This window comes from Condylostylus longicornis, unplaced genomic scaffold (assembly GCF_029603195.1).
Source record: "Condylostylus longicornis isolate FDR11 unplaced genomic scaffold, ASM2960319v2 ptg000044l, whole genome shotgun sequence".
Taxonomy (NCBI): domain Eukaryota; kingdom Metazoa; phylum Arthropoda; class Insecta; order Diptera; family Dolichopodidae; genus Condylostylus; species Condylostylus longicornis.
This window is the reverse complement of record NW_026578013.1, coordinates 13,491,994-13,518,354: the sequence shown is the minus strand read 5'-3', so window position 1 is coordinate 13,518,354 and position 26,361 is coordinate 13,491,994. Positions and strand designations below refer to the sequence as shown.

General features: G+C 25.9%; 3 protein-coding genes across 4 annotated transcripts; 2 read left to right on the top strand and 1 right to left on the bottom strand.

Annotated features, from left to right (window-relative positions):
- Positions 1-1,955: 1,955 nt before the first annotated feature.
- LOC129610108 (ecto-NOX disulfide-thiol exchanger 2) lies at positions 1,956-10,202 on the bottom strand. 2 transcript variants are annotated; one of them, XM_055522473.1, is made up of 7 exons: positions 10,071-10,202; positions 8,143-8,877; positions 7,311-8,084; positions 5,398-5,504; positions 3,027-3,131; positions 2,595-2,969; positions 1,956-2,489 (listed from the first exon to the last, which is right to left on the bottom strand). In XM_055522473.1, exons 1-7 carry the CDS (start codon positions 10,108-10,110, stop codon positions 2,199-2,201), a joined length of 2,427 nt encoding a protein of 808 aa, XP_055378448.1. In that variant the 5' UTR covers positions 10,111-10,202; the 3' UTR covers positions 1,956-2,198. The 2 variants fall into 2 exon arrangements, with proteins under 2 accessions (XP_055378448.1, XP_055378449.1); XM_055522474.1 differs by having other exon boundaries at positions 8,143-8,868; positions 10,071-10,199.
- Positions 10,203-10,927: 725 nt separating this feature from the next.
- LOC129610292 (vacuolar protein sorting-associated protein 33A) lies at positions 10,928-13,249 on the top strand. The gene is made up of 3 exons (XM_055522824.1): positions 10,928-11,218; positions 11,274-11,803; positions 11,867-13,249. Exons 1-3 carry the CDS (start codon positions 11,061-11,063, stop codon positions 13,093-13,095), a joined length of 1,917 nt encoding a protein of 638 aa, XP_055378799.1. The 5' UTR covers positions 10,928-11,060; the 3' UTR covers positions 13,096-13,249.
- A 608-nt stretch (positions 13,250-13,857) lies between these two features.
- Positions 13,858-16,796, top strand: LOC129610433 (dynein intermediate chain 3, ciliary-like). Its single transcript, XM_055523002.1, has 3 exons — positions 13,858-14,199; positions 15,105-16,253; positions 16,311-16,796. Exons 1-3 carry the CDS (start codon positions 13,858-13,860, stop codon positions 16,794-16,796), a joined length of 1,977 nt encoding a protein of 658 aa, XP_055378977.1.
- The last annotated feature ends 9,565 nt before the right edge of the window (positions 16,797-26,361 follow it).

Genomic DNA, 26,361 nt, shown 5'->3' with positions numbered 1-26,361 from the left:
TTGGACGGTAATGAAAAACTACACAAAAAATGTCAAATAAAGTTTGATGAAAATTATGTTTGCATGGTCAAACTTTATCAATATCAATCATGATTGATGAAATCTTTGATTAACATGTAAACGTTGATATTACGAAAAAACTATATGTTTATGTGTATATATGTAAGTACATATACCTCGCATTTCTATCAGACGTGGTATTGTTTTAAAAAGAGTAATAACAGTTCTTATTTCTCTCCGCTTTGGGTGTCGGACACCTAAGATTTTGATTTGTAATACTAGTTGGAGTATTCTGTACCATTTTTCTTATTTTTGCAGTTTACACCAAAGTTTTTGAACAATTCATTCGCCTTAGAGCTTGTGCATTTGTAACTTTATCCTGCCATGATATTTTCAGAATTCTCCGGTAACACCGCATCTCGAAAGCCTCATTCTTATTTAGTTGCGTCTGATTTATAGTCCATGTTTCTACATCATTTAGTAGAATAGACCAAACATAGCACTTCATTTTTTTGATTTTTCCTTTGAGGTTGATATTCCTACTACATAATATTTTTTTAATTTTTTAAATGCTACTTTTGTCTGCAGGATTTTCGAACGTATTTCACATTGATTGGATGCATTAGCGTCTACCATTGCACCCAGGTATCGAATTCTTTGCACTTTTTCCAATTTTTTTTCCTTCTACTAACAATTTTTCCTTCTAGTGGCTCTAAATTTTTTGATATTGCCATATATGTATTTTGTGTTTCTTTGTCATGCCATGAGCCATGTTATTTGCACTGGGTTTTTAGGTTATTGAGCAGCTTTTGTAGATCGTTTACGTTATTTGCTAAAAGGACAGTGTCATCAGCAAATCGAATATTGTTAATCGTAATTCCATTTTGATTTTGTTTCACATTGAATAACAGTGGTGATAAAATACATCCTTGTCTAACTCCTTTTTTAATATCTATTACATCCGATGAACCATCTTCTGTTCTTATTCCTACTCTTCAAGCTTCCTGAATATGCCATTATGTATGGCTTTTAAGAAAATTGTCAGCACTTGCGACATTAAGCTTATCAATCTAAAGTCTCCACATTTTACAGTTTTTGTTTTTTTGGGCAAAGCAACAATTTTAAAGTGGATTTTAGTCATTCCTTAGAAATGATACTTCATTTGGAATTTGGTCTGCACCCATCGCTAACATATTTTTTGCGTTATTTACTATGGCCTTGATTTTGCCTACTAGAATATCTGGACCTTCAGTATTTTCTATGGTTGATTTTTCTGATCGAATGTCATTGAACAGTTCTTCAATATACTTTTGCTACATCAACAATCTTTCGTCTGGGTCTAGAATTATTTTGTGGTTCTCGTCTTTTAGTATGTCAATACAAGACCTTTTCATTTCATTGATGTTCTTTGATCTTTATGGGTAAATCTTTTCTTTCGTTTTACTGCAAATTATTATTATTTTTGTTACCATATTTTTTAGTTTAATCTGCAACAGTCTAATCTGGACTAGGTACTATTGTTGATTGCGTTGTAACTTTTGAATAATTAATGCCAATTTGGTTTTTGGGAAATTAACCTCGCAGTTGGATTCGGTATGTATGTTAGTATCGAATAAATTTGTTGTTCTCTTGTGTAACAATTCCTACCATTCGCTAATGAATTCTAGCTCAACCCAATATATTTTATTGTGCTTTTGTGGGACGTATTTAAGATTTCAAATTTGTAGATTCATATTTATTACCTGCTATTGTATTCGGAAATGCAGTCAATTTAGGGCATGTGTTGCTCTTTTTACTTTAGTATGTTTCACGGATATTTACGAACGTATTGTTGAATATGTAATCTACAGAATTGTTTTCAAAGTTTGACTGGTAGAGAGAAAAAAAATATGGTATTCATTTTTAAGATTTTTATTGTAATATAATTTGAACAATAAAAATATTTGAAGGTTTAATTAAATAAATATTTTATGTATTGTATTATAAATTAATACAAGAAAAAAATTTTTATGACAAATTTTGTAAAATTTCTAAGAAACAGATATCCACTGGCCCATTAGATTTTGACATTATTGTAAATTTTAATAGTTTTTCTATTAAAAAATTTTGACTACTTCTATTATCAAATATCATATTAAGTTTAAATTTAGTTTCTATAATTTACAAATCATTTCAATCAATTTCGAAACATTGAAAGATTATTGGTTTTCAAAGCCACAAAATTTCCATTTTCTTTCTATCTTCATGCCTATCCCGGTTATTTCTTCATGAAAAAGGTTATTGTACTTGCTTAAAATTTCTTCTAAGTCTCTTGATCGTAAATTTGGATGCATTTTTTGTAGGTATGAACAAATATAATCTGGGCTTGCTCCGAAAGGATGAACAACTAAAAAAGTTGAAACCAATCCAATTATATGAGCTTCATCAATATCAATTGACTTTTGTGCATTTGTATTTTGATGTTGAGGGGAGTAATTTTCTTGTTTTATCTGTTAAATAAGAGAAAAAAGTGTGAATAACGCTAACTTAAACACAAAAAAGTTAAACAAATACCATTTATTATACATTAAAAAATTTAAAAAGCTATTACTCACTTGAGTAGCATTTGTATACAAAATGTTTTGAGATTCTACTGTAACAGACTCTTTTTCTTTATTGTCATCATCTTCACAATTATCAGATGACTTAGATGAGGATAAAGAGATTTTGCTGTTAGCAATTTTTGTTTTTAACAACAATTCTTTGACATTCGCTTGTTTTAATTTCTCTTCTAAATCAGATATTCTTGTTGTAAAATCTTTTTCTTTTATCTTATTGTCTAATAATTGAGTTTGCATATTTCGAATTGTTTCTTGCAATACTTTAATTTGTTTTTCTCTGAAATCTGAATCACATTTTTGATCTGATTTGACAAGATTCATTTCGTTTTTATATGCTTCTAATTGACATCGTAAGCTATCATTTTCATCCTAAAATTTATTTATTGGAAATAATTCAAAATATTTTCATACTTTTAAAATTCAAACCCTCAAGTTATCATATTTCGCTCTTTTAGTACTTGTTGTTTGGCTTTCACGTTCATCGTCAGACATTTCCATTTCATCATCTTCAATTTGAACACTTCGAATTTCCTAAATTTGAATACGATTAATAAGTAAGTAATGTAAAAATTAAATTTTATATTTGTGTTTATATACCAATGATATATAAAAATTTAATTAATTTTGTCAAAATACCTATATTTTTTTATTTTTGCTTAATGTAATAACCAAATTAATGCATGAATTTTACTCCTCTACTAAATTAAACCCATATAGATCACTTTTTATTTAAAAACTTACCTAATCTTATAATGTATATTCAAACAGAAAATTTTTCTTCTTTTCTATTGTTTTAGTAAATCATGAAAAAATTTGAAAAATTAGGATATATATACAAGTTTATGACCAGATAATTATCATTATTATATAAGTTACATTTATAAATTATACTTAATAAAGTAAAACTCATCAAGTTTAAATCTTAAGCTTTCATTACTTTTGAATTTGAAGTGTGCCAAATTTTTTTATTTTATGTTATACATATTACATATTTTAGTTGAACTGCGTCATTATTTTAAATTTTATTTATGCCATATGTATACAATAGATTCACGATTATTTTTTAAACATAACAATAACGTACAAATAAAGCATGACAAAACATTTTGTAATAGGAAATTTAAACCTAAATAAAGTATATTTGAATACATTTACAATACTATTTTTAATGTGCGTTATTATTCGCTCTTAAGTACTAAACTGCTCTTTTAAATATATTTTTACTAGTTTTGTTTCTATTGGACAAAGAATTACAATAATATTATTATGTGTTTTGTAAGATAAAAAGAAAACCTCTGTTTAAAAGTTTGAAAGTTGATTAGATGAGTTTGATTTACGCTTATTATTAATGTAAGTTAATTTTGATAAATCACATTATTACTTGTGCACATATTCGGAAAAAATATGTAAAGTCACACAACCTAGTCAACAAGTAAAACCTAAATTTTATTGATAAAATTACATTGATTAAGAAATTAAAATTTGTCGTCGTTTTTCTGTATGATAACTAATCTTATTTAAGTTCACATATATTAGTTAGAAGCTATTTTATTTTAGATTTTAAAATAAATATTGTTAAAAATGGTATATACGTTCGTATACTTAATATTTTTGTTAACATCGTAAAGTGCATGAATTTTGCTTTACACTTTAAACTATAATAGGAAATTCAAATTCAGAGTTTTACTTAAATTTTTTAGTATCTTATATGTAAATACATATATGTATATAGTTATATACAATTCAATTTCGCAATTCTTACCTTACAACTTTCAAACCGGTTTGGAAATTTATTTAATATGTGGGAAAAAATAATAAATTATTTCCATAAATCCCGTAAAATAAAATTTTTTGATATTTAATGTCATTTTTACAATCAATCAAATAATAAATTTTATGACTAAACTTAAATATTTATGGGACTTACCTTTAAACATTTCATGAATATCCTGAATGTAATAGTCTTTTAAAACATGTTTTTATTTTAAGTATAAATATAATTTATATCATATATTATATTTAATCTTATATACAATTGATCAGTATGTATATAAATAATATTTATACATACATACATATATTTTTAATACTCTTTTTATTAAAATATCAAAGTCTAAACTTATTTTTTACCATATACATATTTTATTCCATGATTTTTACTAAGTTTAGTAAAAATGAAAGATGTTTTTCTTTTCTAAATTTTATGCTTAAAGAATTTTCATACGTATTTTTCGATGACTTATAAAGAAAAACATAATATACATAAAGTGGTAAAATTGAAAATTACCAAGACAGTATATTCATAATATTTATGTATATGTGAATATTAAAAAAAATATACTGTAATATAAAGCTTGATAAGCTGATTTTTGAATGCGCCTTTTATTATAAGCCCTTTTATGTTTCAAAAACCGGAATCTTTAATTTTTGTGGATATTTGATGATTAAGTTCCATAATGTGCATATTTTTTTTTATATAAAACATAATACGAAAATTTTTAAATGGTTTTTTTAGAAACGTTCAGAATTTTTAACAAAATATAATATCACAATTTTTTTTAAAATGAAGATAAAATAAAAATTTATGCGACTTCAAATAAAAAACATAGGTATTAAGTATGTATGTACATAGTTATAATATGCAAAATTTTTTCATATGCAAAATTAATAAAACTAAACTTCTTTTAAAATAACTTAAAATATATATATATATAATATGTATAATTTACATAAAAAATTAAAAAATTTGTTTAAGAGCTTTCAATTACAAAATACATTACATTTATATTTTACATACCATTGAGGTTTTTTTCCATTGGTCGATGTTTTTTCTTTGAGCTTTGGTGAAATGGTCCCAAACCTTCTTATGACTAGCTGCATTGAACACTTTTTCAATCTGAGTGACTGAATGAAGGAAAGGGATAATAGAGATAATAGTAACAAATAAAAAAGCATATTAAACTGTGGTTATTGAATTTTTTTTTGTTTCTTTTCTTGTCTAAAGTTTAGTAACTAGGAGGTTAAAAAAAAAGGTTTTACTTTGTTTTTGGGATGAATTATTAAGAGTAGTTTGCAGTTACAAAAAAATTAAAGTTTAATGCTTGCAGATGCAGCAGCTTTTATAAATTTATGATAAATATTTAATAGTTTCTTTTGAATTTATATTGATGCCGTTTGGAAACGTTAAATTGAAAATTGATGTATAAACGAAATTAAAAAACTTTTTTGTTTATAAATTTTGTTTTTCTAACTTGTAGTAGGTTAATGTAATCATTTTTTGTTAAACAGTTTCAACACTTACCAAAACGTTAAAAAGTAATTTCGAATTTTAATGAATATATAATTTTCTTTATTTCTATAATACTATCAGAAGATCCGGTGTTTTATCAGTTTAAATTATTGAACTCATCACATGTTCTTATATACTTAAGCATAAAGTAAGTTTATTAACATTTTTTTGTAGTTTTTACCTTTTGTTTTTAGGAATTTTTCGTTTGTACTACGAATAATACACTTATAAGTCATCGATTGTTGGTGTCTTGTCTAAGTTTTTCTAATAATACATTATGTAAGTTACCAAAAATTGAAATGTGAAATTTCTTTGAAATTTGGAAAAAGAAATTTTTACTTACGTACCTTAATATTTTTTTTAAATATTTTTTTTGTTATTTTTTTTATTCCTATCGTAGACACATTTTTAGGTTAAAAAAAAAAATAAAAAAAAATCTTAGGATATTGCAAAAATTGTTCGTATTTTAAACCAAAACTCATTAAAAAAAATTTTAATAAGATCTTAAATTTAATTAATAATAAGGTACAATGTTATGATATTATGAAAGATTGAGTAATGAGACGATGATCTTGTTAAGCTTTAAAACCATGATAAATTAAAAACCAACACCAGAACAGTTACAACATAGCTCAAATTCTAAAAGAAAATATTTTACATAAATTGACATAAAAAAAATAAGTATTTTATTGCTTTTTTACCTCGTAAATAAAGTTGAAATTAATAATATAAACAAAATTAAATTTCAGTCGATATATGCGTTTATGTATTATATTCTAACATTTATCTTTGGTAATGATGATTATGTACATATACCGAAAGATTTCAAGCGGAACTTTTATTTTGTTTTTACAAAAGATATTTACAGTGTTTTTCTTGTTTTGAAAATTTAAAAAAAAATCTTTAGTTTTCGTAATAATTACAGCTGTAACTATTTGCTGTGTTTAAATAAATATATTTATATATTTCAAATTATTATATGCATATTGTTTATAACAAATTATTGTTTATTACAAATTATTAATAAAAAAAAATCAATTTTTGCTTTATATCCCAAGAATAATCCTTATGTTAATTTAATTGCGTAATAGTATACATAATTTCCAACATTTTAAATTGTTTCTCAGAATTTACTATAATTTATTTCGGCTATAGACGATAAATTTGATTTTAGAAAAATATTATTTAATAGGAACGTAATATTAGTTAAAGTAACATACATATATATCTGTATATCATATTATTTCAAAATATAATTTTACAAGACTAAATAAATACAGGTTTACAAATAAATCAAAACTATAATAGAAAGAAAAAAAAAATTTAAACATTCACTTGTTTAACAAAAGGAAGCATAATTTTAGTGATTTAAGTTTTCTTTTGGTAGAATTAAGCTATAATTATTTATTAAGTTTACTTACATTGTTGTGCCATATTTAGCATTTGTTTGCGAAATTGTTCTCGGGCTTTTTTCAAATTTTCTTCATATTCATTTTTGTCATTTTGTAGTCGACGAACATGAGCATTGGTACTTTGAATCATTGTGTAAAATGTGTTAGCATTTTTTTTATTACAGTCTCCTCGTTCTAACCAAGCAACTAAAGTTTGCACGGCTTTAATAAACGTATCATCAGTTTTTAATTTTTCTGTAATATTGCTAGCTTCATGATCAGAATAATGAACTATAGGTGGTGGAGAAAGAGAACGTAGTCGATCTCTCTCCATACGTTCTCTATGCCTTTGTTCTCGTTGCAGTTGGCGTTGTTTACATTCCCATTCATATTGATCATCTCTTGCTTGAGCATAATCGACATGCATTCGACCGCAATGGCTTGATTCAGTACTATTATTGATTCGTATACGATAGCCTGATAAATAAATTGCAGAATCAACTGATGATTCAAATACAAATCGAATATGACAAAAATTTTTTTTGGATAGTCGTAAGGTAGTTATTTCACCACAAGTCTCGAATATTTCACGAATTATATCTTCAGTGATTCTATCAGGAAGTCCTCCAACAAAAACTGTTCTGCAACCTGGCGGTCGTTCTCTAATTGTTGGAGGTGGTGCATTTGGGTTTGGTGGATACAAAACACAAGAATTACAGGTAATTACTTCTTTTACAGGATGATTCTGTTGCTGTTCATTGATTTTTTGTGGTGCTATTGCACCTAGTTGCGATGAATTAGATCCTAAAATTAATTTGTATAATACCTATAAACAAAACAAATTCAGCTAACAATTAGTTACCTAAAGGTTGTTGATTGGCAACAAATTGAGTCAATTGAGCTGGTAATAATTGATGTTGAGAAAAGGATTGCATTTGAAAACCAGCTGCCATTGCACCAGGATCCATCATCATACCAGACATCATCATAAAACCTGTAGGAGCTTGAGGAGGACCAGGAACTCCAACCATACTATTTAAAAATATTTCATTTCCCATTAATAATTTTGGTGTTATAACCCCACCATTTGTTAGAACATTGCTAGCTTTTATCCCGTCTAGTGTTGAGACTATACCACATTCATCTTCAACATTTATATTTGCTTTGTTTTCCCGCTTTGCCAACCGTTTATTTATTTCTGCTGCTATAGTACTTGTAGCATTGCTCAAACGTTCATTTTCAGTTTCGATATCCATTGGTCCAGCGCCTTGATTATGAATTGAATTACTGACATTTGTTTTATCTAAATCGACCGGTTTGTTACTTTGTGAAGTGTCACTTTTACCAATTTGAAATAATGCACTAGAATTTGCCAAAGTGTTTGTTGACTCTATATTTGTAGCAGAATTAATTTGCTTTGATTCTGTTGTTTTGATATTATTGAACTCTAAGGGATTATCATTTAAAGCAGCTGCTTGCAAGTGTAATGGAATTTGTGGTACGGTCGAAGGTATATTATGGGAAGGATAAGAATTCGTATTTGGTGCATGTGTTGGCAAGAAATTAGCTCCACTGGACATGTTGCCCACTAAAGGAACTAAAATAAAGTTATTTAAATTTTGGAAACTAATATTATATAGGTACGAAATCAAAATGAGCACAATATTTTTCTCTTGCGTGCTTCTTGGTACAATAATTTAAAAAAAACGAAAAAAATAGTAATAGATTTAAAAAGGCAATAGTTACGAGTTTTAGCAAAGCATAATTATTTACTTTACAGTTTTGTTTTGTTTCATTTCCTAAGAAAACCCCATACATGGAAATATTATGCAACTTTTGAAACTGTTCCAATTATTTTTGAAAATTTAAGACATTTTTCGATGTTGTGTGTATACTATGTACACACATAAATTAGAATAAATAAAAAATTTTATTCATAACATCATACCAATTGTACGTTTCAAGTTTGTTTTAGCTTCTCGTCTTTCGAAGCTGTCAATTTGTACCTTTTCCATGGAGGCATTCCTGTCGAAAAATATTAAATATTGGTATGAAATTCTACAGAAAATTACGAACTCATGAATGTACATAATATGCATTTAATGCATAACTTAACACAGTAAATTTCATAATATTAAGATTATTAAAAAATGTATTACGGTTAGCCGTAATATATTATAATACATATTACATATTTTTTATATTATGTCTAACTACTTACAAAACGAGCGCTTACATCTACTTAATAATACAAACATATGTATGAATAAATTCCTAAACTTAAAATTTTTCTTCATAAACACATATTAGGATCTTAAAATTTAGGGCGCATATGAAAGATTTGAAAATTTATTAATTATTAATAATAATCTATAATTTTATGTAACTACTTCAATATAATTTGTCTTTACAATTCCTCAATTATTTATGTTAATAAGTAGTGCAGTTTCAAAAATCTATTGATCTATGGTGTGCTATAGCATTATTTATGTATCCCTTTACTTAAATTTGCATTGGAAAAACAAATTCGATTGGAAAATAAATATTAAAATATGGGTTAGAAAAAAAAATTTAATAAAATATACCAATATCCCAGTTTATATTATTCTGGTTGGTATCTATCCAATAATTTTTATTGAGTTCATATTAAGAAAAATTTTTCTTTTATACCTGCATTAGATATGTGTATTCATATATAACTAAAATTTTCTTGATAGGAATATTCAGAATTATTGTGGATTAAATTCTTATTGCAAAGAATTTTATAATCAATGGAATATTTTTACTTACCCATAGAATGAATATTTGTTCCCAAATAATTAAATGACATTATGCTTGAAAAATAACAATAACTTATCTAATTGAAACAAAAAAGAAGTTGCATTCTTATTTTTTACTTTACTTGTACGTATAATTGACAAGACAATAATTTAAGACTTTTTTTTTATTACATATTGACAGTTCCATCAATATTAAAGAACAATGTGGCAGCGTGTAATTTTAAGAATGGAGTTAAAAGTGTAGAGGATCAGGGATGCGATTGGTTTTTATTCAATATAATATGGTTAGTAGAATAGAATTATGGTATACGCAGACATGCAATTTTTAGTTTAACAACTGTTTCCAAAACCTTCAAAATGTATCTTCAAAATGATTATAAAATTCTTTGCAATAAGAACAAAAATATGAAGAAGATAAAAAAATTTATTTTTTTCTAATTAATGTCGTTTTCAAATTTGAAAGTAACACCTTTTAAAGAGCGTTTTATTTAGAGATCTTATTTAAAACCAAAACTTAAACCAAATAAATCGAGAAAATCGAAATATCACGAAGTTTTCTTAAAATTGTTGTATCTATGAACTATGCTAATTTAATTAAAGCAAAAGATTAAAGTTATATCTGAGATATGACATATAAAGTTGTAGCATTACAAAATATTCCCATTCAAAATTTTTGTAAAGGAAAATTACTTTCTTGTCAAAATATTGCCGTCAGTCAAAGTCTGGTGTCATAAAGTGCATGTAAACACTACCTTATGTTAAATATGATTTACGATTTTGGAGACTGGAGAAATGGGAATAAGTCAACCCAAAACTGACATATTATTGTTTTCATTATAATTTTATTTTTTTTTAAATGAATAATTTTTAAAAATAATAAAACAATAATTTTTCCGCTAAATAATTTTCTAACAACAAAGTTGTATATGTGACAATATACATAAGTGGATAACAGGAACAAGTTCATTTTGCATAAAAAATTGTTCTCTTATGGAAAATAATGGATTATTCTCTTAATAAACGCATTGAAGCTTTTAAATATTTGGCACAAGAAAAGTTGCAAACAATATTATGTTCCATACCGAACCCTAAAAATATAATAATAGAATCGTCTATTATTAAAATTTTGGAACATATATGTTCTGCGTCTTGGATTAGGTAAGTAACCTCTGCTCACAATTTTGACTGAATCAGTTATGGCTTTTTTATGTAGGTCCAAAGGCGTTGATAAAATTTTTCGATTCGATCAAAATAATGCAACTCCAGTTGAGAATAAATCTAATGTTTACATTATAAATGCTAATATATTATTACTGAAGCTCGTGCTAGATCAAATTCATTCGCAAAAGGATGAAAGTCAAATTAAATCTGGAATTAAAAAATTTCACATAATTGTTGTACCAGATGTGTACCCGTCTTTCCAAACACTTGTAGAAGAAGAAGGACTTTACGGTTACTGTGAGCTTTACAGATTCAATTGGGATTTCGTTCATATAGATGATAGATTATTATGCTTAGAAATTCCAAATCTTTTCAGTGAAGCATTCGTGAAAAATGACATGTCCATTCTAACTTCTATTGCACAGAGTATAAGAACTTTTCATGTTGTATTTGGACAACCCGAAATTACAATTTGTTCTGGGTTTAATTCAGTAAAAATAATGGAAATTGTGTCCAAATTGTTTCAGTCAAAGCCATTTTCATGTGAAAAATTTAATGAGTCTTCGGCTATGTTAATTTTAGGTGGGTACTTATTTTTTTAGTGCGTACTTGGAAAATAATTGCATTTTATTTTTTAAATCGTAGATCGTTCAGAAGATTACACATCTTGCTTGCTTTCACCAACAACATATTCTGGATTACTACATGAAGTATTCAAATGCACTTCTGGTGAGCTAGAATGTAGTCAAACCAATAAAATATCAGCCGGGAAAAAGAATATTTTAAATATAGAGTCTAGTTCAACCTCTAATATTGATAAACAAAGTAATGTGAATGGAATTGAGAAAATTTCATTGCGAATGTCAGGGAAATATGACAAAATTTACAGAGAAAATCGATATAAGCATTTTGCAGCAGCCAGCAAATCAATACAAGCACAATCAAAATCACTAGGTACTGAATTGCAAAATTTATCACAAATGAAAATTAGTGAAATGCAAAGTTATGTCGCAAATAAACTTCCGCAGGTAACTTCATTAAAAAACAAAATTATGAAACACATGAATATTTGTGAAATTGTCATAAAAGAACTAGCTAAAAATTTTCAAAAGCAACAGCAATTAGAAGAAAATATTCTAAATGGAGTGAACCGTAAAGAGATTTTGGATAAAATTAACGAAATTTCAATAACTGATGGGCATCAACTAAACACTGTTCGCTTGTTGTGTCTCTTTCATATTTGCTTAGGTTTAAATGTGGATGAACTAAATTCTTTTGTTCAAAATTATTGCAATATTTTTGGATATAAAAATTTATCAATCTTCAAGAGTTTGTCTAATTGCAAACTTCTACCTAAAATGGAAAACTTACCATTAGAAAAAAACAAATTTTTGGGAGCCTTACCAATTGGCACAAAATTTCAGCAAACAGAATTTCAAGCAAATTCAAATCGTTTGAAACTTTTACCTAGTTCTATCACAAATGAAAATAAAAATGATTCAAGCAAGACTTGTCCGAGTTATGTATTTAATGGAATTTATATACCTCTTCTGGCACAGTTATCGTCAATTCTTTTGAAGGCTGAAAATATCGACGAGTTGTGTACTAAACTGGGTACTGGATTGAGTAACTTTAAATGCTATATTAACTCTTTAGGATATGGTGTTAATTTAAAATCATATCAAACTGATTGCAAAAAAGGATTGCAAAAAGATGTTTTTCCAATCAAGCAGACACTTTTTGTTTTTGTAGTTGGCGGAGTTAGTTATGCCGAAATTGCAGCATGTGATTTTATCTCAAATATGTTTGGATCAAAAATTGTAATAATGTCAAATAGTATTATTACTGGAAGTGATTTAGTTAACTCGGTTTAGTTTAAATAAAATTTATAAATTTATAGTTGAATAAAATTAGTTATAAATAACTTTCTTTTATATTAAATGTTTATGAATGGAATTGAAGGAAATTAAGTGAAATTTGAGCAAAAATTCTATGCTGTATGCACTTTTAGTGAAAAATATATGTAATTGCTTTTGCGATACTATCAGGTTAATAAAGTTACTAAAGGTTAATAGCGGTGATTGAAAAGTATAGCTAATGACACTTCTCCATAAAGAATATTTTACACTTTTTAAAAAAATAAGTGTAATAAAAAGTTAAACGAATTCTGACTCTTTAATAACGTTTTTTTAGAACTAAAGATACCATTTTAAGGTTCTTTTTAATTAAAGATCATTTTATTTAAGCAAATTTTAATTAACTTTATTTACGCCATTTCAATTCATGCAAATAAACGCTAATATTTTAAAGGATCATTATACGTAAGTTGAAGTGCATGTGGGAGAAATTCTAGCAGAAAATATGGTTCATATAAATGGTGCATAAAAATTAAGTTATACTAAGATATACTTAAGTTATAATAATTAAGCTATACTTGGATACATAATAAATAATTATGTATATACATAATTATTTATAATTATATAATTATAAATAATTATGTATGTACAAAGTAATTTTATAATTTTATTCACAGTAAACCGATTTCTTCTTTCAAAATATTTACATATTTAGCGAAGTTCATTAATTTTTAATAAACATACATTCATGTATGTATATCTAAACGATATTTCATTATGAATATTTTTCAGTTTACACGACCGCGAAAAAGGTTTGGTCGTCAGCCGCTGTATTCAGATCGCAATGAGGTTTTATTTGATGAGCGCTCAAATCATGCTTACTTTTATCAAAATTATGTTTTAAAAAATCCCCTGAACCGTTCTACTAATTTTTCTGAACAATTTGCTATATCTGAAGCTCAAACAGACAATGTAACTATAGCACATCGTAGTATGAACCATACAGAAGGGGGATGGCCTAAAGAAATCAATCATTTAGATGAAGAACAAAATATTAGACACAGAAAAAAAGTTGAAAGGGAAGATAATTGGGGCAAGCAGTGTATTCTTTTAGCTAAGGTATAATATGTGATTCAAATAAATTTCTAATAGTGATCTTGTACAGATGTGTGCAAAATTTATTTTACATAATAATAAATTCATGTGTTAATATACCTACATACATACATGTACTCCATTTTTATTAGTGCGTAGGAATTAGAAATAAGTTTATGTTTCACTGTATATGTATGTACGCTAGTAAGTAAATATTTTATTAATGATCAAATTTAATGGGTACATTGAGTTTTGAATATGATTGATTTTATGGATACAAGCTATAACAAGTACGAAAATTAACATTTTTAATAAAAGAAAATTGTCAAAATTTCATCAAGTAATATGAGACTCATACTGTAGATACCCTTTTTATTGAAGGCTCTTGAAAATTTTTATGATTTGCTACCAAGTGTTGTTCTTACTTTAAACCTACTTTTACTAAGATAATTTTTTCCTTTTCATTGAAATAAATTCGGTAAAAAAATAAGAAAAATGTTCAGGGAATATTGGAAAAGTTTCCAATATTTTTAAGTTTAGTTTTACAAACGCACAAATTGTTTAAAAAAATCTCCGATGTGCCTTCATATACACTGAAATAAGTTTCCATCATTAAAAGAAAATCTTAAAAAAAAAATTTTATTGTAAAGGCAGTTTAATTTTTGATAGTTTTCATTTATACATACATACATATGTAAGTATATTTTATTCGAACTATGCAAATTCTTTCAAATATGTAAGTTATTTGAAAGAATTTGCATAGTGTAAATTTTAAAAACGAAGATATTGATAAATAATTATATATGTATGTACATATGTACTCGTATGTCTTCATACAATTTATCTGACACATGTATTTTATTATAGATTTATTTAGATTTTTTACCATTTTATTTACCATCAATTTACAATACAATAAATTTGCACAGGCAACATTACACAGCGTAGCGCAAAATGCCGTTGTAAATATTTATGAAAATTACTTTTCGAAACATTTACCTTTGGAATTGAAAAATGATTTTAAAGCAATAAATGTTCAAATATATCATGATTTGAAGTATCCAACACGACCAGTTTCTCAAGTAGATTGGACACCAACAGAACAATCCCGCTTTCTTGCAGCTCATTCAATTTTTGAAACGTTTCCAACGTTTACTTACGAAAATGATTTTTATATATGGGATTGTCATAATCCACTTGTACCGTATGTAACATTGCGGTCACCTGTTCAAGCAACAAAAGTGAAAATTTGCCCAAAAAATGATAATCTTATAGCTGGTGGTTTGAAGAGTGGATCAGTTGCTCTTTGGGATGCAAGAGTAAATGGTGATCCCGAAGCGATATCACCATTAGAAGTTGCCCATCAAGATGCTGTTACGGCTTTCTGCTGGGTATTTTCTAAAACAAATACTGAATTTTATACAGGCTCTCTTGACGGTTTAATTCGTTATTGGGATGGTCGCAACTTACGACATCCAACCTTTGAAGTTTATTTAGATCCCATAAAAGCCGAAAAACAAGATCCAGGACGTAGTCATGGTTGCACATGTTTAGAATTTGAGTACACAATTCCCGTAAGATTCATGGCTGGTACAATAAAAGGGCAACTATTCTTAGGAAACCGACAAGGTACCACACATTTGGAGTGTCTTTCATCTAATTTTAATGTCATGGATGGTCCAATCGTATCAATCGAAAGAAATATTTTTTTTGTGAAAAATTTTCTAATTATTGGGGGATTTTTAGCTAAAATTTACAGTGAAGAATGCAAAGATTTCCCTATAATGCGTTTTCCCCAACAACGTTATGAATTAACTTGTGCTGTGTGGAGTCCTGCTAGATGTTCAGTTTTTGTAACAGGAAATATGAATGGTAATATTGATTTTTGGGATGTTTTATTAGATCAAAAAGTACCAACTTTCACAATGAGCCAATTTAGAGCACCTATATCAACTATTGCTTTTAAAAGGGATGGCAAACTGTTAGCGGTTGGTACACGGCAAGGTGATGTATACATGATTAAGGTTGATGAAGCATTTACAAAGAGTGGATCCAAAGATAAAGCTCTGTTATCTGCAGTAAATTAACAAACAAGTTATAAATTAAAACAATTTTTATACTATTTTTTTTTTAAGATGTTCGAAAGGGAACTCCAACGTGTTAAATTATTAGAAGGAAGAATTCGAGAGATAAATCTAGTTTTTAAAAATGCAGGAATAAAAATTAATATGGATGAAATATATCCCATCTCGAAACTCGAAGAAGATGATGTATTTTCAATTGAAGATGATGAACCTGAAGATGAATCTGATGATCAGGCACTTATTCATAACCAAGTGATTGAAGAAATTGATCAGGAAGAGGAAATAATTGGAGAAGATGAAATTGTGAATACAGAAGAAGTTTCTGTAGAGAGCGATGATGACGGTGAAGAAGAGGACGTAAAAGACATAGATCCAGATATATGTGATTCACGGAAAAAATATAGAAACATAATCCAAACTGAAACAAATTTATATAAAGAGAAAGATATCAATTTAGAAATGACTGTGTTTGAAGGTGCTGTGGAAGCATCAGAATTAGGTAGAAACGAAAATGGAGTAGAGGAGGAAATTTATTAAATAACTAAAATTATTACCTTTTATAATCCTAAATTAGAAATGAGTTCTAAATTTTTTTATAAAAATATTCTTTTCTTATCTTGAAAAATGTGTACTTTAAAAGCTTTTGAATCAAGACTGTTGTCTTAAAGTGTTACAAAATATATTTGAGAAGTATTGTACACCGTTGAAAGTAGATACTTATGTTCGCTATGCTTATGTTTCTTTTTTGGATTAGATTTGAATTTCATATTTTTCATCTAGCTGAAAATCAGAAAATGGATGAAAAATAAAAAATCGCAATATTGAAAAGAAAAACAGAGGAAAAAAAATAAGAAGTAGGCTTTCCTTAAATATCCAATTATTAGAAAGCAATAAACTAATTTTTGTCGTAAATTAAGTATACTCATATGAGTTTCGAAATTGTAATACATACATACACATTTGATCAACCAAAATGATCCCACATTTTCTATTGGAATTTGTATTGGAAATTTAAAAATATGTCATATTTGAATTGTAACATCTACTTGAATATTTGCTAAATTAGTCTTTACATTTAAAATATGTAAACCTTTTTCTTAATATTAGAATTTTCAAAATAGCCGATTGTATAAAAATAATTAGTTATTTATAATACTCGTATACATATGTATGTAGATATTTATAACAGAATGAAATGGATGCATATATGTATGTATGTATTCCCATAAATTTTTGTTATTTATGGACATACATACATACACACATATATGTATTTAATTTCATAAAATTTGACACCATTTTCGTTTTTAATTTTCAAAAAGGAAGGAATCGTAATGTAATATAGGTACACATATGTATGTGAATTGATTATTAAATAAAAACAAAAAATGCAGATGAACCATCATTTTTGATTGAAACAAGTAGAAACAAAGAAAAAAAATTGAAATGGATGTGGTTTTACTGCACAATGTATAAAAGTGAAGATAAATGCACGGCAAATATTTTGATCTTTATATGACTCGTGGCAAAATTTGTACTTAATTTTCTTACCATTTAAAAATTTTTGTCATTGTATTTGGGTCTATATTATTATGAAATATTGATACAAGGAACATCTTTCTTATTAGTCCATCCATTTGATGGTTTTAATAGAAAAAACCAGATAAAATTTTGTTAAAGATATCTTTTCTGTTATAAAATTTGTAACAGATTTTAAGACAGTTTAAATAATTCTCTAAATTACTCTTTTAAAAATATTGGATTTTACTATACATATGAATTTCTGAGACAAAAAAAATGTTATTGTAATTTTTATATTTTTAAAATGATACCAGATCTGTATAATAAAGTTGATTGGAAATAATATTCATTTGTTTAAGGCAGTTAAACGATACACAAATAAAACTTTTCTAAAGCTAAAATAAGCAGCTTGCAATATATTAGAACTAAAATAGTATATAACATTCTATTTAAAAGTGATCTAATAAAAATAATCTATTTTGTTAGGATATACAAAATGTGTATAACATATATGAATATTTATATGTATATGTTCTTATTACATGATTTAACAATATGAAACTCAGATGGAGAAACAAATTTATTTTTTAAAGTATTTAAGATTTGGCACACCATATACGTTATGCATGTAAAATTTCTTTAGCTCCGTAAATATTTATATATATGAATGTACGTATATTGGTATGAGTGTATACAGAAATACAAGTATCCGGTGAGTTTAATAACTAAAAATAAAATATTGTAATATAATGTACAATCTGTGACTTAGATACGTATATATGTAGAACTATAATTTTATTTAATTGTGTTATACAATGTTATGCCTTTTAATGTGATTTTTTAAAACAATATTTAGCTTACAAGATCATCCACCATTACATAAATCTTTAAAGTAAGCCGACATTAGTAAAAAATTAAATTACAAAAAAAATAAAAGAAAAATGATAAAAACAAACCTGAGAAGAAAAGGAAACGCCTGGTTTAAAAGAAAAACAAACGTAAAAAAAATTAAATAATTAAAAATTTTCAATGGAGTTTTTTTCAGTCCAGGTAAAATGTCACATATATACTTACATATTTTTAATATAATATGGTCATAATTACATATTTACGTATAGTGTATGAATAAAAAAAAATTTCTCAGATTTCATAAAGTGTGCAGAAACAGCATTCTACACATAGCAAGCTACTGAATTGATGCACAAATATAAAAGAAAAAAATAAAGTGCTAAAATAATAAATGTCATCTTGTGTATTAAAAGCATTCAAATTAAAATAAAACGCCTGAAATTTACACGTTATACATCATATCAAATGAGTGTATAACCAACCATTAAAAAAACATAACAAAAGAAGTATGACAATAAATTTATATTTTTAGAGTATAAAAAGAAAAAAGTAAACAATACGACACGTACTTAAGTCTACTTTGCATAATATTCTCAATATCTAAGTTTAAATACCCGACACTGCAATATTTTATAATTAGCAGTTTCATTTTGTATTGGCAATATGCAATGTTATTATTTCTATATTCAAGCAAGCAAAATCAATAATATATCAATAACGATACTTTTTAAAAAAGAACGGTTATTCCATAAATTAAATTAATATTTTTTAAAAAGGCACGTTATATTTTCGAAAAGGGCCAAAGGTTTGTGTTTTGCTTTATAAAAATATAAAAGAGGATTTTCCAATCTTTAATTTCATCCTTTGATAACTTTATTGGTTTAGAAATTTTATCTTTGAATGTTCTTATCGTCCTTCAAGGACATATTGGCCAAAGTACGTGACAAAAATATGAAGTCATCTTTTTGCTCAAAAGACATAAATATTTGAACTTTTGGTAATTTATGCTCAAATCGCAATCGTTTTTTAAAATCTACAAATGTAGAAAATTTGCGATTTGCGTCTCTTACTGCAAAATGGACGAATATATTACAATGAAAAATTAGCCGTTGGAATTAAGTATTGTCTTTAGCCCGCTTTTTAGCGCTTTTCCAAAAATTTTTTGAAAAAAAGTGCTTATTAGTTTCACTCTGTCCGTCCGTCCGTGGAAACTTTTTTTGTTTACAAAACTTTTACACCCTTGAAAATAGAAAGCTGAAATTTAATACGTACATCTTTAATATGTATATCTTTACTAGAAACTTATTTCCGTAGAACAAAATTTTTACTTATCTCCCCCCCCCCCCCCTTTAGAAGTTTTACCCCACAAAACTCTAAAAATGGCCTTTTGACACTTTATATTTCCGAAACCGCAAGCTTTTTTAAATTTCTATAAACGCAAAACGTATATATTTTTCTTAACTCACACAATTAACCCTTAAAATCGAGCATTATATTAACCCCACTTTATATTAATTTTTGTTTTATTTCAAAGACTGCATAAATCGTTCATCCTAAATATATGCAATCCTAGAAATAGTTTTGTATATGTATGAAAATAATTTTAATAGCGTGATAAGTATACATACATAGACTGTATTTAAAAGCAGTATTTTCACTTGTTTAACGGAAAAGTGCTACAATACAAACCATTGGTTTGACCCAACTTTATTATAAATTAATAACATCATTTCGTAGTATATAAAGAGTTTGACATTATTCAACTTCTAGACGTAAATATAATAATTCATAATAATTCATAATAATTTATTTCTTTAGGAAAAAATTTTTTAATACTCATTACCCTCGCTAGCCGTTGTAGAAATCAAAATTAGCAAAAATTTAATTTTTACCACCTAATAGCTTTTTCAAATTGTTATGAGAGCAAAAGGCTAATGATAAACAATGTCATGTCACCAACGTTCCTAATTCGCGGTCAAAAGGGATATGTTTATATTTTTTTAAATTTTCATAATCCCAAAAGCATGCAATAATTATTTATGCAATTTCCGAAGGATGTACGTACTGTAGTGGGCGAAAGAAAAATATATCACCATTCTACAGAGTTCGTCAATATAAAAAAAAAATTTTTAATATGTTGCAAATATTTTGTTTGTTATATTTACGTGTTTTCACTTGTTTATTAGCGGTATAAAGTATATTGTAATATGTTTTTTGAAGTTTGTTTTATTGAACTGTTTTAATCATACAAGATATATAGTTAGTCAAAATAACTAAGCCTTTAATAGATGTTTTTATATGAATTCGACAAAGTTTAGAATCTTTCTGTGCTTGTAATCGACGTTGATAGCCTATTAGTTTTAAATGTGTTTCAATTTAAATAAGAATAAGTAATTTTTCAATTTTTGTTTTAAATCATGTTATGTTAATATAATTCTTTTATACAAATATAATTAAATAAATCTATATCAATATTATAAAATATTGAATTCGTAGTATTTCCTGTTACAGGAATATAAATCTTCAAATTTTTCTGGAGTATGTTGGACTAGTTTGTAAATGGAAAGTGTTTCGTAATAAATGTGTATGTTGAAGATTCAATGTTGATTATACCCGTACGAACGTATGTTCGAAGGGTAAACTAAATTTGCCTTACCGTTTGTAACGCTAAGAAATAATGGTCTGAGATATAGACTGAAGTATATGTTGTTGATCCGCGTCGAATTCTGAGTCGATTTTGCTTGGTCTATTCGTCCCTTCGTCCGAACGAAAACTAATTGAGCTAAGTTCAGCAAATTTTCACAAATTATTTATTATGGTAAATACCAGAACCCTATTTAAGTTGGTTATGATCGTGGTATTGGTTCTAGTAGCTGCCATACAACCTCCAAATTTACTTGACTATATCTCAGAAACTCAGAATAGAATTATAAAATTTGCAATATTTACCGATACATATTTAATTTATATCAAAGTTTCTGTAGTGACTGTCTTACATATGCCAAATGGTTTTGAAACTTTAATACGTAATATTAGAAAAGAAAAATTTGTATTTCAATAGCAATATGATAGAATATAGAATTTTTGCGTATGTAGTTATGTATTAATATGATCCATATTTATATAAATAATCGTTTCCAAGTTATCACATTATATTTCAACAATATACTACGATAATTTCGCGTTTTTGAAAATTTTGTTGATTTAAAATCGCAGCTTCGAAATTTTAAATGTAAATTGTATTTCACATATACACAATATACATAATGTGCATGTGTATATTTTTTTATATTCTTTCAAGAAAAAAATTTTTTGTTAACCCTTTATCAATATAATTCAAATTATAAGGGTATAATAATTTAGTCTATTAATTTATAACACCATTACTTATATAATTTCATGTAAATGTTAGCAGTACTTTTGTCATTTCTACCATTTGTATCTATAGAGTGTTGCTTCATATATGAATAGACACTTTTTTAAAATAAAATAATTTTATATGATTTGTAAATTTATGATCCTTTTATTACGTAATACATATTTTTTAAATAAGTATTTTGGACTAATTTACTCAGTTTGTAAATTTGTACAATGGAATTATCACCTTTCATTATAGAAATTTAAGAATAAAAATAATTTACAAAATAGTTCTAATTTTGTAACTCAATGTTTTGAATCAAATTATGGCTTTTAAAATGATCCTTCATAAATAGTAGTGCTCTTTGATAACAGTTAAACATCTTAAATAACTAAAAGAAAATACTACTGCAAAACTTTCAAATAAAGAACTAAATTTATCCGATTACTAAATTAAAATTTCAAAATTGTTATATTTCTTATAATAGTTTTAGTTTAAGAAAGTAATTTGAGCTGAATTATAAGAAGTTCTCTAAATCATCGAAGCTAATGCTAAAAACTAATTAAAAAGTAAATCCTATGGTTAGTAGAATAAATATTTCATATATACCATTATATTTTTTGCTTAAAATAAGAATTAATTTATTTTTTCATTTTAGTTTTTTAAACGAGTTTAAGTTTATATTCAAGCAAAATTTCGTTTTTCGTTATACACTGGTTTGCGTTATATTGGTCTTTAATTTTATAAGTCGCAATATGTTTTTGCGTTTTTTTTTGTTGTTCAAAAGACATTTTTATAATGTTCATATTCAATCATTTAAATTAAATGTACATTTATATATGTATCTACGAGCGTATAATTGTATAAGGTATATGAAGGATTATTAATGTTATTTTTAGTGTTATACTTATGAATATGCGTATGTGTTTAACTTTTCATTTTATCTGCAAATTTTTTTGGTTTCAAACCAAACTAGACACATATTTCAACTTTTTATGCATATATATGTATATCGATGTATACATATTTTTATAAAGTAATGTTTGAATTTTCTTTTTTGCCACTTGCATATACTTCATTTGTTGTGATTAGTGTATTCATACAATCTTGTATGTACCCACAATCTAATATATTTTTGCATATTTAATGTATATATGTTTAATTGTTTTATATGAATATGGTTGTGCACTTATGATATAAAATATAATATATAGATATATAAACAATGAAATATTTTATGAAATCATATAAAATTTTATTTTTATAAAAAAGCTTGAACTCTTTTTATGTTTAAATTGAGAGTTTTTTATGTGTACATATCTTTGTGTTAAAAAAAGCAGCTTTCAGTTCAATATAAATTTTTCTTCTCTTGTGTGAAATATCGAATATAATTATTTCAAGAAAATATTATTATATAGACCGCATTATACACAAAATTTTTTTATTTCTTACTTTGAATAATGGTGTACAAAAAACGTCATATTACTTTACATAAAATAGATAAGATACTTATGCATACATACACATTTACCGTGAATATATTTTAACTTCATAAGTTCAATGTTTTCTAGTATTTGTTCGTTTGTTTTTTGTTCGAAGTAAATATCCTCAATGCATGAAGTATGTATGCATATGTACAAACATTTATGTATGGCATATTGTAACATAATAATTTACGTTTTTTCTTACAGTTAACGTATACATACAAATACATAATTTTAAATGGATATAATGGATTGTATTGCATTGTGTTCGTTACTTGCAAAAGTATCTATGTCCTCCATATACTAAAATAATAAATATAATAATATGTTTTATGAAATAGTAATTTTCTGTATGATGAGAGTTTCGTTAAATTCCTTAAGTAATATACAAGTATAATAAAGTCAGTGTTGTCACACATTTTTCTTTTAAACTAAACAAGTCTGAAGGAGATAAATGTAAATATAATTAAATTGATTGAGTTGAAATATTAACGATATTATTCTGTATTAAAAAAATTAATTTAGTTCATTAATGAGATTATTTTTAAAGTATGAAAAGATTTGCATTAAGTGAAAATTACAAGAAAAATAAAATGCCACTGCAAAAACTTTTTCAGTTGAAAATCTAGCGAAAATTGTCGTAACATGTATATTATGCAGGAATGTCTTTGACAAGATCTCGTCAACTTCTATTCGTTTCCTCCGAATATTTTTTTATCATATAAAATTACAATTTTATCATATAAAATTACATAGTGTTGATATTTAATTTATAATATCTTGTTATATCTAATACGCTCTAATATTATAGAATTTGAAATCAATAAGAAATATATTATTTTCTTGCATTTAGTGATATTTTTTTCCTTAAAATTTAACTTTATATACCAAAGGAAATTCAAATTTAATTTTCATAATACAATTTTAATACAATCAGATATAGCTGTAATAATAATATAAAAGAAGTACTTGTTAAATAAAAATAGCATTTTGTATTCAAAATAACAACGTTCGTTGTTGATTTTACTGGTCTAAATAATTATAATAGTTACATGTTATGTATAATATGTAAAATAAAATTTTGTAACAAAAAAGCTTTTGTGTTAACCTGTAAATATGTTTAACTTCCTCAGTATGTACCCATTAGGTACAAATTTTTATTTTATTTTTGTATTTGTATTGTACAGAGAAAGGTAAGGGCTGAATGTGTACTATATACCGCACATTTTGAATTTGATTTTGAATCCTGACTGTATTTATATTTTTACACATTTTACAAATAATGCTCTGTCGTTTCAAATAATTTGTTTTTGCTGAGTGAGAAGAGAATTTCATTCAAAAAGAAAACAAAGAAATAAGGATAATAAAAAAATAGAATGAGAGAGCGCCAAAAAGTATACTCAAGTATTTCTCCTCTTTTATTTTTTCTTTTGTTTATGTTTTTGCATTAGAGTAGCGTATGGTATAAAAGTAAATATATGTGAACGCGATTGATATACTAGAATGAATTCAAAAACATTAATACATACATATGTTTGCATATGTAGATTGTTTTAAAAATATATTATATTTCTGAATGTTATGTGTGCAGATTTTTTATTTAATATTATAAAATTTTTATGTTTATCTCATTTCTCAATATTGATGTTGTTATTGCTTTCGCTGCTGCTGCTGCTGCTATTGTTGACGCTATTATGTTCGTTCGTTATTATGTTATTGTTGTAATATTAAACGAAATTGAAATACTTTTTGAGAGCTGAATTTTCTTTAGTCTTCTTGCTTTTTTGTTTTGTTTCGTTATTAATTTTGTTTTTTTTTTCTTTCCCTTTGATATTGTATTTTAGAGTGTTATGGATTGTATTGAAACGATGCCAAAATCATAATAATTATATAGACAACAAACCATAAAGCTACATTTTATAAGGGTATTAAAAAATAGAGAAAAAAAAGCGGAGGTAAAATTTATTATGAGGTAGGAGTAGGAGTATAACATGCAACTTAAGCTACATTATAAAAACAAAAAAAAAGTCAGAAAAATTTTGAGAATAAGAATAACAACATTATAGGACTATAGGTGTATGTTTGTAAGAAAAAGAGAGATGAAAATAAACAACAACAAAGCGCGTATACCATTTTTTCTATTTTGCACGTTTATCTTCTGTACTTCTAATTAAAATCATTGTAAGTCCAAAATTTTGGAAATTTGGGAAATTAAAAAAAAATAAAATGTTTCTATATAAGATTTTTAAGATTATACATTTAGGTTTTTTTGAAAAGTAGTTTAGTTGTGTTTGTTATAATGCTTAAATATTAAAAATATTTTACAAAAATAAAATTTAATTTTTTTTTAACAAAATAACATTTTTAAGAATTTATTGTACCTATGTAAAATTTAAATCATGTATATACATACTTGCAAAGGTACAAAATTATAAAGTGTAAGTACATACAGGTATATACCATATCATTATATACATATGTATTTTCATAGATATGTATACATAAATATTTGTGCATTTCGCACATAAATATATTCGTTTGTTCATATATATGTATGAATGTATCTAATTTTGTATGTATGTATGTCTTTCAGCACCAAAATATGCATGATAAATGAATATTTTTTTCCATAAAACATTATTCCTTTAATATTATTTTGTTTTTTATTATTATAATTTATATATATATATGTATATATTATGAGAATACATATGTTCCTATATTTTCAGATACTCACATGGTGTATGGTTTGTATCAAAAATATATACAAATAGGTAACAACTATTCAGGGTATTGTAGAAATTGTATGCCCTTTAAAAACAAAATCATCAACAGCAGAATTAAAAAAAACGCAAAAACAAACGGACTATAGATGAAAATGTTAAAAAAA

Bases quoted from the DNA above. Each gene is read 5' to 3' on its own strand.
- LOC129610108 (XM_055522473.1), bottom strand. From the start codon at position 10,110: ATGTCATTTAATTATTTGGGAACAAATATTCATTCTATGG. The intron at 5,505-7,310 runs GTAAGTAAACTT...TCCTTCATTCAG, and splicing joins GCTAAATATGGCACAACAAT to TCACTCAGATTGAAAAAGTG. The intron at 2,970-3,026 runs GTTTGAATTTTA...AATAAATTTTAG, and splicing joins CGAAATATGATAACTTGAGG to GATGAAAATGATAGCTTACG.
- LOC129610292 (XM_055522824.1), top strand. From the start codon at position 11,061: ATGGATTATTCTCTTAATAAACGCATTGAAGCTTTTAAATATTTGGCA. The intron at 11,219-11,273 runs GTAAGTAACCTC...TTTTTTATGTAG, and splicing joins TGTTCTGCGTCTTGGATTAG to GTCCAAAGGCGTTGATAAAA. The intron at 11,804-11,866 runs GTGGGTACTTAT...TTTAAATCGTAG, and splicing joins TTCGGCTATGTTAATTTTAG to ATCGTTCAGAAGATTACACA.
- LOC129610433 (XM_055523002.1), top strand. From the start codon at position 13,858: ATGAATATTTTTCAGTTTACACGACCGCGAAAAAGGTTTGGTCGTCAG. The intron at 14,200-15,104 runs GTATAATATGTG...AAATTTGCACAG, and splicing joins AGTGTATTCTTTTAGCTAAG to GCAACATTACACAGCGTAGC. The intron at 16,254-16,310 runs GTAAATTAACAA...TTTTTTTTTAAG, and splicing joins ATAAAGCTCTGTTATCTGCA to ATGTTCGAAAGGGAACTCCA.